Below are 12,498 nucleotides of genomic sequence, written 5' to 3' on the forward strand. Positions count from 1 at the left end.
TATACCTAAATTGATGGATGGGCTTGAGAAAGTGTCTATGGTGCCTTTTCCTAATAGCATGTCTTTTTTTTTTTCCCCCAAAAGAAATGCACACTTCTTGCCCCTTCTAAATCGTAAGTGCATTGCCCAAAGATGAGAAACCTATAGCATGAAACCTATAGCATCTTGATAGCTTGAAACCTTTTAATCAAGGCAGGCTTCCAAGAAGATTTTCTCAATTAGAGAAACTGTCATAGAACAGATTTCTAGAACTTGTTTTGTGTAACTGAAACCAACAAGAAGTCCTTTCATGAGCGCTTTACTAAGTCTTTTAGTAAAGCTCTATGTGTGTGTGTGTGTGGGGGGGGTCCCCCAAATTGAGAAAGTGAATAATGGTAACAGTTGAGTATCAATTCCTTTTGCAAGTCAAAAGTTTCCCAATTCCTCAATTTCAATAAAATTAAAAAGGATCCAAGGAAATTGTTAGCTAGCAGATGATTTACCATACCTTTCTGATTACAGATAACTGGTGTAGTTTTTGTCATGTAACTCAGGAGGAACTCCAAGAATTGAGTGATACTGACTTAACTCTTTCACATTCTATTTACATATTTATGTGAGGATTTCAGCATAAAATCCATAGCAATAAAAACAGTAAAGAAATCAAATTGGTGCCATAAATTTCTTGACTGAAAATGAATAATAAAAACCCACGGGTACATGAACTAATTAATATCCATCTCATTAAAAGATGTATTTGCAATAGTATTTTTATGTGTCATTAGTATCAAAATGTATAATGTTTGACAAATTATACAAAATAACAATTATGATAATAACTCAATCTAGTAGTAGTTTTTGTCATAGAAAATTAAAATATTTATTTTAGTTTATATCCAAAGATTATATGGCAGAGAAGTACAATGCTGAGATCAATAGAAGGTTTTGGGATATGAAAACATGTTGCATAGAAAATAATTGTATGGTAGAAATGGAATAAAACTATGAAAATAAGAAGTTTCAAAATTTCTGCATTAAAAAGTGCTTATTCACAAATGAATACTTAAAGAAATCAAATTATGTATGATACTTAGATTTTAGTGGCTACACTTGAAAATGATAGTTTTATTTTAAAATGTCGATACAGTATTATAGAAATGTCTTCTTTTAAATTTCTACTGAAAAGTTTTAGATGGCCACTTGAAAACCAATGAGGGATCCATAAATTTTCAATATTTTTGGAGGGAGGAATAGGTTACATGAGTAAAGATGTTTGAAGACCATGATTTGTAGATGTTTGATGTTTTTCTTTGTCCCCGGAAAGAGTCACTTATAATGAGGCCAGGGAAAAGAAGAGGAGAATAAGACCTCACAATGATAAAGAGAAATTGGTCACAATCCTTACCTTGACAATTTTAAGCTACTGGCTATACTTTTCTGAGTCTATCTAAACAGCACAATATGCTGACTTTGGGGTTTGTGATGCTTCACACCAATGTTCCAGTTTTGTGTGTTTCTGTAACAAATGTGATAGACAGGAACATTTATCATCATGGTCGAATACCCACCTACCTCGGTGGAAAAGAGAGTAAACTCCCTGATTCTAGGCAGCAAGTTAGAAATCCTCCTCCTTGAGTTGATGAGAACCAGTATCAACATGCTGGCTGGCAATATGCCCTCATAAAAAGCAAAGCAAGCATAAAACATTGTACAAATTCCTTACATCTTACAAATCCTTTATTTGGTACCATTGGGGATATTTTTTGGGAGGAGAATCAGCTAAGCTCTGCTTAGAGAACAATACTGCCAAATGTTTTGGTTTCCATTCAAGAATTTCTAGAGCTCTTTCTCCTCTCTTCTTTCCAAAGAAATGATATAATCTTTAGACAGGAAAAAGTATGTGTGCATGAAGGGTGGGGGTGGGAATTTATGTGCATTTGTGTATGTGTGTAACAAGAGATTCCCACATAAATATTTCAGTGTTTCTATATCTATAGTGTAACTTCCTTGGATGAAAAATAATACAACTGGAGCTTTGGCTCAAATGATCTGGGCCTCACCGTTGGACACTATCCAGCTATAATTTTCAATCTGCTCATTCCTAGCTCACTGAAAGGAAGTCAATCTGCAGAGAAGCAATGTCCTCAAGATGCCTGTTGTCTCTGTACTCTGTGTCTGTCAAATCCCCTCAGGGGAAATCCAGAACAGCTGCAACTCCTTGGATTTACAAGAGCTCACTGGTTATTCACAACTAATTTGATGATCCATTCATCTTAAAGTGACTATTCTAGTAAATCAACTGTATACTGTACTTAATTTATTGTTGGCAGAGCTTAATAAAAATGTAAATATTTTGCTTTCATTTAAATCAAGTGTATTTAAAAGAAATTGTCCTAGCATGTGTTTTTGTGCTAGGGATTCTGTGGTGCCCAAGGCAGACATGGAAACCATGAATTGCCTAAGATTTAAATGATGAGTTTCTCTTCATTGAAGATTCTGGTATTAAAGTCAACTTCTTGCCTGCATCCGTTTTTATTTTATTTTTCTTGAGCACTTACTATAGGGTCTGAAGGCAGGAAGTAGAATACAAAACATATCAGGAAGCCATTGCCTGTTAGACTTGTTTGAGGAATTAAGAACAAAGACAGTAGACAGATGTGGTGAGAAAAGGAACCAGATCTTGAATCAAGGTCTGAGAAACGAAAGGCATGGTATTTGGAAGGAAGTGCAACTAGTTCTAGCTTTTAGCTCAAAGGTAAAAGAGAGGTCAAGTCACACAAAGCCTCTATGTCATGCTAAGGAGCTTGAATTTATTCTATGAATGGGCCATCATTTAAAAGCATTAAGCAGGAGTGTGGCATGACAAGATATGTATTTTATGTAATTCATTCTGTCTTTTCCTTCCTAGTATTATATTGAATCATATGAAGTTGCTATTCTACAGATGGAAAATGATCGAATATTGATGACCTCATTAGGGGCCAACTAACGCTTTGAATTCAAAATTGTATTTTTAATTGTGAGTATATTTATTCAGCATCTCTCTCTACAGCTAGATGTAGATCTTGGAGCCAGAAGACTGGCTCATATCTCAGCTCTTCTAGCTGCATGACCCTGGATAAGCTACTTAACCTCTCAAACTTTCAGTCTCCTTATTTCTAAAATAGAACTACACTCCAGAGAGTTATTAGGAAGATTAAATGAGTTAACAAATATCAATGTTTGGAAACGTGTCTTGCACATAGTCATTGTCATATAATGTTTGCTATTTTAAATATCATTATCAGTTATAGCTTTTGTCACCATTGACATCATCATCATTGCCATGACTGCCTAAGAGCCTGTTAAAGGTGAAGGATGAAAAAAATAATACTAGTAATAGAGCCGGAAATGAAAGCAACAGTTTTCTTTGCCAGTTCTCTCAGTTAACCCAACCATTTACCAACACACATGTGCATATGCAAACACACACACAATTATTTATGTAGATGCATATGTATATAAATCTATATACATAATCTTTTCATATCTACATCAATCTACATAGATATATATGCAGATAGATATATGTGTATTTATGTATGTATCTATTTAAATATAAGTCCATTTTACAGAAGACATTAAGTTGCCTAAAGTTACATGGTTTATAACCAGCAGAGATTGAATGTGAACCAGATATTTCTATATTTTTACAAATTTTGAAAACAGTTCCATGGTTGGTCTCTGAATGACAATGTGTATAAGAGACTATTTTCAAAAATGGAAAAATAAGTAGTGTGGTATCTTGAAAATAACATAGGACTTAGAGCAAAGTGCCCTGGGTCCCTCCCTGGGTTCTGCTGATAGCTGAATATGTCATCTTGGGCAAAAAACTCATTTTTCTTGAGGCTCCAATTTCCTCTTGCAGAATGAGGGGTTTAAAGCAGATAATCTCTAAGGTTCTTGCTGGCTCTAGAAAGAAACTATGTGCTTTTGAAAGACATTGTTTCTAAGATGATGAAAAATGTTTAGCATTCCAAATGTTCAGAATGAAAACTGACCTCCTCCTATTGAGTAATAAAATAGCCTCGGCCTCCTCATCTTTCTGATCTTAGCTTAGAATCCCTTTAGCCTTCCCTGGAGCCTGTTCTTGATAGCACAAACATTTTTATTTGATAGCACATGTCATGGTTTGCAATTGCAAAATGATTTATGTGGTTATATTGTAAATTCCAAGAAGGCAGAGACCATCCCTGTGGGCTCATGGTGGAATCACTAACTAGTGCCTCATAGGGGTTAGACATGGAAAATGTTCTTCAGCAACATTCATTGACTAAATGGATTCTAAAAGAGGCTCCCTGCTTCCAGGTTTTCAGTACTGGATGATTTAGAGCTAACTTTGGTTTTTGCCTTTCAGAAAGATGAATCTGGTAATGAACATTTCAGGCCACAGGAAGAATATGATTTACTTATTTTCTCTTAGCTCCTAGGATGCCAGAGAAGCCAGCAACGGTGCTACCTCCTGCAACTACAGATAGTAGACATCTTGGAGGTCCAAAACCACTTTTCTTAATTGCTACCAGAGTCCTAGGCCAGAGGCCCGATTCTGGGGGTATCAAAAGACCAGATGTGGTCACCTGCCACCTCGAGAGACCAATCAAAGAGATGAATGGTGGTAAAGCAGGAAAGGAATTTGTCCAGTTTGGCCATAGAGAGAAGGACAGGGGAACTAGAATCTAGGCCTTGTCCTCGGGGTTCTGGTGGGAACTTCAGGATTACACAAGGAAGAATTAGGGAAGGGTACAAGAAGCAGTCTTGGTCTAACTGTGGTCTGGCTAATCATTATCTCAGGTCTGGTTCTATGCAGTCTTGGGTGATCATGGGAAATCATTTTACTTCTTGAGAGGTAGTTCAGTTCCTGTCAAGAGATGATTGTTCCTATTTAGGGGGTTGCTTTGGTTCCTATCACAGGGAGGTAAGCCCATAGGCTTTGCTGGAATTTGAGACAAACTGGCAAGGACTCAGAGAGTGAGCACGCCAGAGGAGCAGAATGGAGTCATTCCTAATAATGACAGGGTCCTCCTTCAGGGGCAGCAAAGGAAAATTCTCTTGGAAGCAAATACTGAAGACGACAAGATGAACATTTATATTGGAGCAACTCTGATTTAGATCTTGTATGTCAGAAAGTGTTAAGCTGAGGTTTACTAAGTTAAGAGAAAGAATGGAAAAGCTAATCCTTTTATGTGTGGTATTCTTGGCTGCAACTGGCAGCAGAAGGCCTCTGATCTCTCTACTGATGCTCTCATGACAGGCCCACCCAACCTCCCACATTTTATGGACTGCTGCGCCTTTCAGCCTGGAATGCGCTACTGGTGGCAGCCAAAGCTATTTGGGTAACTAGGGGCAGCAGGTTTGTGAATTGAGCTTCCCCCCACTCCCCCACCTCTCCAGCTTATCCCCTGGGATGCAAGATCCTAGAGCTGTAGAATGGAGGCTGGGGCACACAGTGGCTGAGGCTGATGACGGTGGCTTGTTGGCAGGAAACAGTTCAGCCTAAGGACCACACGGAAGGCAGACATGCTGACGGCAGCTTCCAGCAAAGAAAATGAGATTTTCTGCCTGCATTTGGTGGGCTAGGATGGGAGGAGTCAGGGAGGGCGTGTTGGGGAGAGCGCCAAGCTGTTGATGAGAGTGTGGGAAGATTCAAGGGGAGGGAGAAACAAGAGGAGGCACTGTGCCAACTCAGAGGCAGTTGGGTTGATCTCTCCTCCCTTTACTGCCTAAGTGAGAAATCCTGCTGGGTGGGTGGGAGCAGGGCCAAGAAAAGAGAGATTCTGCTGGGTGAACACGGATGGTCAGACCAGGCAAGGATCTGCTAGCTGGGATCAGAGTCATGGGAGGAAGGAGAATTTAAGAGAAATGAGAAGAGGGACAATGAGAATAAAAGAGAGTAAAATAATGATACAAGAAGAAATGTCCCATAAGAAGAACGAATAAAGGAAGAGAACATATTGAATAGAGAGAGGACCACGTTTCTGTGCTGCAGAGCCGGCTACCTACCAAATGCCAGAATGAAATAATATTCACATGAACTAGTAGTGAGCAGCCGAACGACACTGAGAAAACCAAACCTACTGCTCCCACATTTCCCTGGTGAGTGTCATTTCCATGGGAATACGGTTTTCCAAAACAAAAAATCATGGAAAATCTAAGTTATTTTAAAAAAACAACATTGCTTTTTAGGTAAAAAACAGAATAAATAAAATACTGTCTAACACGGAAAAACCACAGGCTGCTTTTAAATATTAAATACTTCCTAAAATATAACACAGAGCGTGAGAATCATTAAGAATGCCTCTCTAATAAAATAAGAAGACGTTTTTGTAAGAAACTTTAGAAAAGGAAAATTTACAAACGTTGACAATGTAAATTCCGTTTTGAAATCACAGCATTTTTGGAACTTTTTTTTTTTCCATACAAGGGATTGAACCCAGAGGCTCTTAACCACTGAGCCACATTCCTAGCCTGTTTTTTATTTTTCATTTTGAATTATGAGACAGGGTCTTGCCAAGTTGCTGAGAGCCTCATTAAGTTGCTGAGGCTGACTTTGAACTTGAGATACTCCTGCCTCAGCCTCCAAAGCTGCTGGAATTACAGGCATGCGCGACTGTGCCCAGCCTTTTGGAACTTTCTGATGCCCTTTTGGGGAGGCTTTCAATGAGTCAAAAGATCAAGCAAATGTTGCATTTTTCATGACAATTTAGCAAGGTATATTCAGATCAGGGAATGGAATCCCACTGGTTGCAATCTCATACACAGACTGAGACATATTTTGGTGTAGGTTCCTATGGAACAGATTTGGCTAGTAGATTAATGACAAAAGACCTCAAATCTTCCCCCTTCCAATTCTGAACCTATCCTTGCAGAGGGCTTCCTCTTGATATCCTGCCATGGCCATGTGAGCAAGCCTGGGCTAGCCTGATGGGGTATGAAAGGCCTCATGGAGGATAGCCTCCTTGTCCCAGTCCAGACCACTTCAGACCAGTCCTACAGTCAGCTGACTGCTGGCATTGAAGCCAGCTGAGATCTGGAAGGCAGACTACTCTAGTCATAGCTGAGGGCAAAAGCATGATTCATAGTAGCTAAAACCAAAAGAGCTAAAAGAGCTGCCCAAATGATCCGCACTCATGAGCAATAGATACATTATTTTGGCAGGCGCAGTGGTATACACCTATAATCTCAGTGGCTCAGGAGGCTGAGGCAGGAGGATCACAAGTTCAAAGCCAGCATCAGCAATTAGTCAAGGCCCTCAGCAACTTAGCAAGGCCTTGTTTGAACATAAAAAAAAAAAGAGCTGGGGATGTGGCTCAATGGTTAAGCACCCCTGGGTTCAATTTCTGGTGTCAAAAACAAACAAACAAACAAATAAATAAAAATAAAAAAAAAACAGTGTTTTAAGCCACGAAGTTTGGGGATCATTTGTTACACAACAGGCAACTGATACTGTTAAACACCGTCTGGAGACTTACCTGTACACTCATACTGTAGACCTTTCCCATAATAACCCTTTTCACAGATGCATTCAAATTGACCTGTGTGTGTCCCACATTTACAGCTTGCCATTCGGTCACAGCAGTCTTTTCCAGCTTCACAGAGGTATGAGCAGTGGGACATGTCCTCTTGAATGAAACTCCCAGTAGGTAGATCTATCAAAAACATATGACAGGGCAATTAAAAAGTGATTGACAATTGAATGTTACATTCTTTAGTCTCTAAAATTCAAGTGCAAGCTGGAGACAATATCTTTTTCTCATCAGTCTAATCGCTTCCTTGCTCTCTACTCTCACCCAAATATAAATGTGTGTTATTTGCTACCACGCTCTGGGAATTTGTTTCAGCCAGTTAAGTTATTTCAGTTCTGGAACCTCATCATAAGTTCTCAGGGCCACTCAGGGTCAGGAAGAAATTAAGTACTTTGGAGACGAATCTCCAGATGCAGCAGGAAGTAACACAGTCAGTTCCTCAGGTCATCCTCCTGGCTTCCAAACCAGCAGTGTTGCACTGCCTCTGAATGAGGTCAGGGAGCAGTAACCAGATACCCGAGTTCCTTGTTCAAGTTAGAAGTAAAACTGCAATTCTGACTGTTGAATAAGGATGTTGATTGTGAGCTACTGACTTTAGATTAAATTCCATCACTTTGCTATTTGATTAAAGACTTAAAGAACAGCACCCACATAAGCTAAGTGATAAAACCAGGATCTGGTCTGTGTCTCAAATTTAAATACATTGACACATGTTAATGTTAACAGAGACCATTCTGATTACACGAGCCATGCCCACCACCAGCTTGAGCAGAGCAGTTTCAAAAGTGACTTAACAAGGCAGGGAAAGGTTGAATATGACGGGTCAGGAATGGATGCCAGGAATGGGGCAAGCAGTAAGTCCATTTAGATCCAGAGTGTTAGGTCCAGATACAGGGATGGGCCTGTGGCAGGAACTCAAGTGACCGAGTGTCACAAGACACAGAGACTGCGAGTGCATACCTGGGAAAGAGATTGATGATGTGCTCAATGATGGAGTGTCTGTTTCCATGTATAACAAAGTGAATAACAAATAGGGGCGATGTAAAAGGAAGACTTCAGCCCCAAGGGGAAGAGGCCAGAACAAGAAAGAGGCCAGGCACCACATTAAAATCTACCCAGTATACTCTGATGTGGATGAAAAAGACCTATGACAGGGGCCCTGAAGACTTGGTTGTGACACATTGGGTCACAGGTTTATTTTACAGTGAACAACTTAGGAAAGCAGGAAAAACTTAAGTGTCAAGGATGGTCAATGCTGTAGCGTTCAAATCTGGGAGAGAAACAAATGGAAGAATTTTATATGAAATAAAGCTATTATTCTGTAGGCTTATTGAGCATGGCTAGAAACATAGACAATTTCAACATGAAAAGTGGATCTGTCCAAAATAAAAGTAGCTTTAGAGATTATAAAGCCAAGGGAAAGAACTCATGGCCTTTGATCTAATCATGTCTTTCTAATAAAAACAGGGTTTCTTCTTACCAGATATGGGAAATCTACCAAAGTATTATGCATTCTAGATTTTAGTGTAAACAACATACTGGCTTTTAAAGCTGTTGCGTTATAGAATCCAAAACCCTTTCCTTGAAAGCTCCATCCTACTTAGTTTCTGGTTAATTCACACTGACACAAAAGGCACCAGTCTTAGAAGACAGATTGGAGATTCGTCCTCTATAACACTGGTTTCTAACAACACCTATGACCTCATGCCCTCATCTAGTCACAGCCACTGTTTCCAAGTGCAGCTGCCCTATTCTCCCACCTAACACATTGCTTTCCCTGAAGAAAAGGAGAAACAAAGGTCATCACAGTCTCAGGATTCCTGCCATGTGCCAGATACAATAAATAACTAGGTGAAGTTTAAGTATTTTGTTTTAATCCTCTGAAAAAAAATTATGTGGTACATACTATAATATTCTCCATTTTTGATAGGATATAAAATTGAAGCTCACAGTTGTTATATAAATTGCCCAAGATAAAGAATTATTAATTAATTAATATTGATATTTAATAAGTAATAACTAAGACATAATTACAATGGATAGTTTTGGAGCCAGCAGTAACTTTCTAATAACTTTGTATGTACTAATGCATTTATTTCTTATGACAAATCTATGAAGTATGCATTGTCTCATTACCTATATTCTAATAATAAGAAACCTAAGAAGTGTAGAACATAGACACTGTCAAAAACCAGTTAGCCAGCAGGTGACAAAACAGGAATTCAAATCCAGGCACACTAGACTTTTCAGACTTCACCCTTAAAATCTAGACTTCATTAAGTCATAGGCTCAGAATTTAAATACAAACTTCTTTACTTCCAAGCCTATTTTCCTGCTGCTTCTAAACCCTGACCCAATCTTGGCCCATTTCACTGAGATTCTAGTTTCCAAAATCTTTTACCAGTGTCCTCTCTCAGAGAGGTTTTTTTGTTTTGTTTTGTTTAAATAACTACCGCTACAGCCTGAAATTGCACCACAGTAGGCTCGCCTGCTTATTATGAGCATCATTAATTGGCTGGAATCTTGTGTGGCCCTGGTTTTCCCCTGAAATGGGACCTGTATATGGACACCTGCAAGGATCAAGCCTAATTTGCCACTTTGCCAGACACCCTGTCTTCTCTTTGCAGTCTGCATTCTCATCTCCTGGCTCACCAAGACACATGCCCATACGATGACGGGAACGTTCATCTAACTCCTCTTATACAACTGCACATTCTTGTACACGGTGTACAAAGAACTCTAATGAGGGCATTTGCTGATTTTCTTCCCTTTTAGGGTTGACCACAATTAAGCTTATACAAAAACATATTTATCTTCAAATTGTCAGGGCAAGAAATATGTGTTTAATATTCATCGTCCCTATATCTTTATGTGTATTCCTGGAAACATTCTTTTGAGATTCACCGTGCAAGTCTCTGAATGTTTACTTCATCTGTCCAGATAACTGCAAATGAGATCTAAGTCAAGACTTCCTACTCTGTGTGTGGCCTCCAAACACACCTCAGTTCATTCCACTAATGATTCTAATGGTTCTAGGTGGGAGCATATGGATATTCTAGTGAAAATATATCACAGCTGTTAAGAAAGAAAACAAAACAAGTTCTCTTGTTGCAAGTTCAGAATGTCGTCTCTATGAAGTTCAGCACAACTTGTGATAGCCAAAGCGCACATGGGCATCACGCTCAGCAAGAACCTTAGAAGGGTTTGATATAACATCAGGCAGTGAGAGGGAAACCCCACTTAAAGGCACCTTTGTTAGACATTAGGCTCCATTACCTTCATGCAATGCCCGGCGTGCTAAAGCCTCAAATTCTTCAAAACTGTGAAGCAGGTAGCAGTGTTCCTCCTTCGGGGTGGAAGCCATATCATTGAGTTCCCGAATGTTTCCTTGCCATATGCCAAAAGTGAAGATCTCCACACCAAAATCTCTCAGTGATGCTGCAATTGGCCTGGGATCTCCTCCATTGGAATATCCATCAGTGATGAGAAATATAACTTTGGTGGAGTTTTCTCTGGAATGACTAAGAATTTTCTGTAAAGAAACAGGGAGCATCAGTCTGAGATTGCATTATGTTGCTCACTACGTACTCCCTCCTTATGGAAGAGCACACTCGAGAAGATCATTAGCATTTCACATCGTGGAGGAAGGGAAGCCCTGCTCAGTGAGAGTAAAACCAAAACAGACCCAGTCCAGAGTCTACCACGGTCTTCCACAGAAACACAATATACCACAGAAGTTTAAGATGTATCATCATCATCCTCTCTGTGGAGCTCACTGATGAAGAGCAACAAGTGTTTATGGGATGAATTTTTAAATGAATGTTATTATTTATTGTTAGGCTGTCTTTTATTGATTTTTCAGGCTCTCATAATATATCAATCAAATCTGAGTCCTAGTATTTCTCTCTATGTCTACTTTTCTATGCATCCATCTAAACCTCTGTATGATGAACCCTTAAAGCCTAAAGGGAAGAAATTTTAGCAGAGTGTCTTTTCCAGAGTTAATAATGGCTGACCTGCCTCTATATTTGTTTTTCCATTGCTCCTTCAAAAATGTAGAATGGATTCAATACTCCATCTCTTCTGGACCACCCAGTATTAGCATAAAATCCGCTGTTTTTGGCGGTGTCCTATCTTCATGAGAAAACATTGATTCACTAAATCCTACCCTGGGCTTTATTATTTTAGGACAAGTGAATTCTGTTTTACAATATTATATGCTATTCCTTCTCCACAGATGGAAGGGAAAAAAACCCTTTTAAACCGGCATTCTATTTATTGCCACTGTGTTCTGTAACATCAAACCATAAAGGCTGAGAGCTCCAGAGGTGATTCTGGTATTGTTTCCAATTCATCTTTGATGATTTTCATTAGAATTGGGTAGGAAAGGTAAAGAAGTGCCAGGGTGTGTTTTCTGGCAATTGCTTAGAAGGCATTCATGTTTATTAGATAGTAATTCAAGAAACTCTGCATGTTTTCCAGTAGCTAGACAGGAAGAGCAACAATTGTATCCTAAGTTTTATAGAAATTAAAAAAGAGGTACTGTAACTTAACAATAAGTCTGATTCAATTCACTTCAGGGGCCAGACTCACCATAGGATCCAGATTCCCTCAGATTGTACAATTCACATCTGTAGAAAGCAATTTCCTTTTGTATACACTCAATTTTAAGTATTATAATTCAATAAGCCTTACTTGAAATTTCATTTGTGTCTGTGAGTTACAGTTAAAGATGTTAAACTTGAACTTAAAATAAATTAAACAAAAAGTGACTCCAGAAAACATCTGGAAAGCCAGCAGTTTGACAAGAGGTATTCAAACACTTCATCCCGCTCCTTCTATAAAACCAAGTGAGATCCAGGAAACAGCACAGATGGGAACATGGTGAAGATGGGCACAGAGGGCAGTTTGTGTGACAGAATAATGTGCAAGATGTCAAAGGACAGCCCCTCAATAT

General features: G+C 39.0%; 1 protein-coding gene across 1 annotated transcript in view; it reads right to left on the minus strand.

The window, feature by feature from the left end:
* Svep1 (sushi, von Willebrand factor type A, EGF and pentraxin domain containing 1) overlaps positions 1-12,498 on the minus strand; it is a 173,585-nt gene that overhangs the window by 135,767 nt on the left and 25,320 nt on the right. The window contains exons 2-3 of the mRNA XM_027943007.3: positions 10,818-11,073; positions 7,488-7,664 (exon numbers count right to left, since the gene is read on the minus strand). Coding sequence (XP_027798808.3) covers positions 7,488-7,664; positions 10,818-11,073 — 433 coding nt within the window. The remainder of the gene's footprint in view (positions 1-7,487; positions 7,665-10,817; positions 11,074-12,498) is intronic.

The sequence above is a fragment of the Marmota flaviventris genome, chromosome 13, assembly GCF_047511675.1.
Source record: "Marmota flaviventris isolate mMarFla1 chromosome 13, mMarFla1.hap1, whole genome shotgun sequence".
NCBI classification, from domain to species: domain Eukaryota; kingdom Metazoa; phylum Chordata; class Mammalia; order Rodentia; family Sciuridae; genus Marmota; species Marmota flaviventris.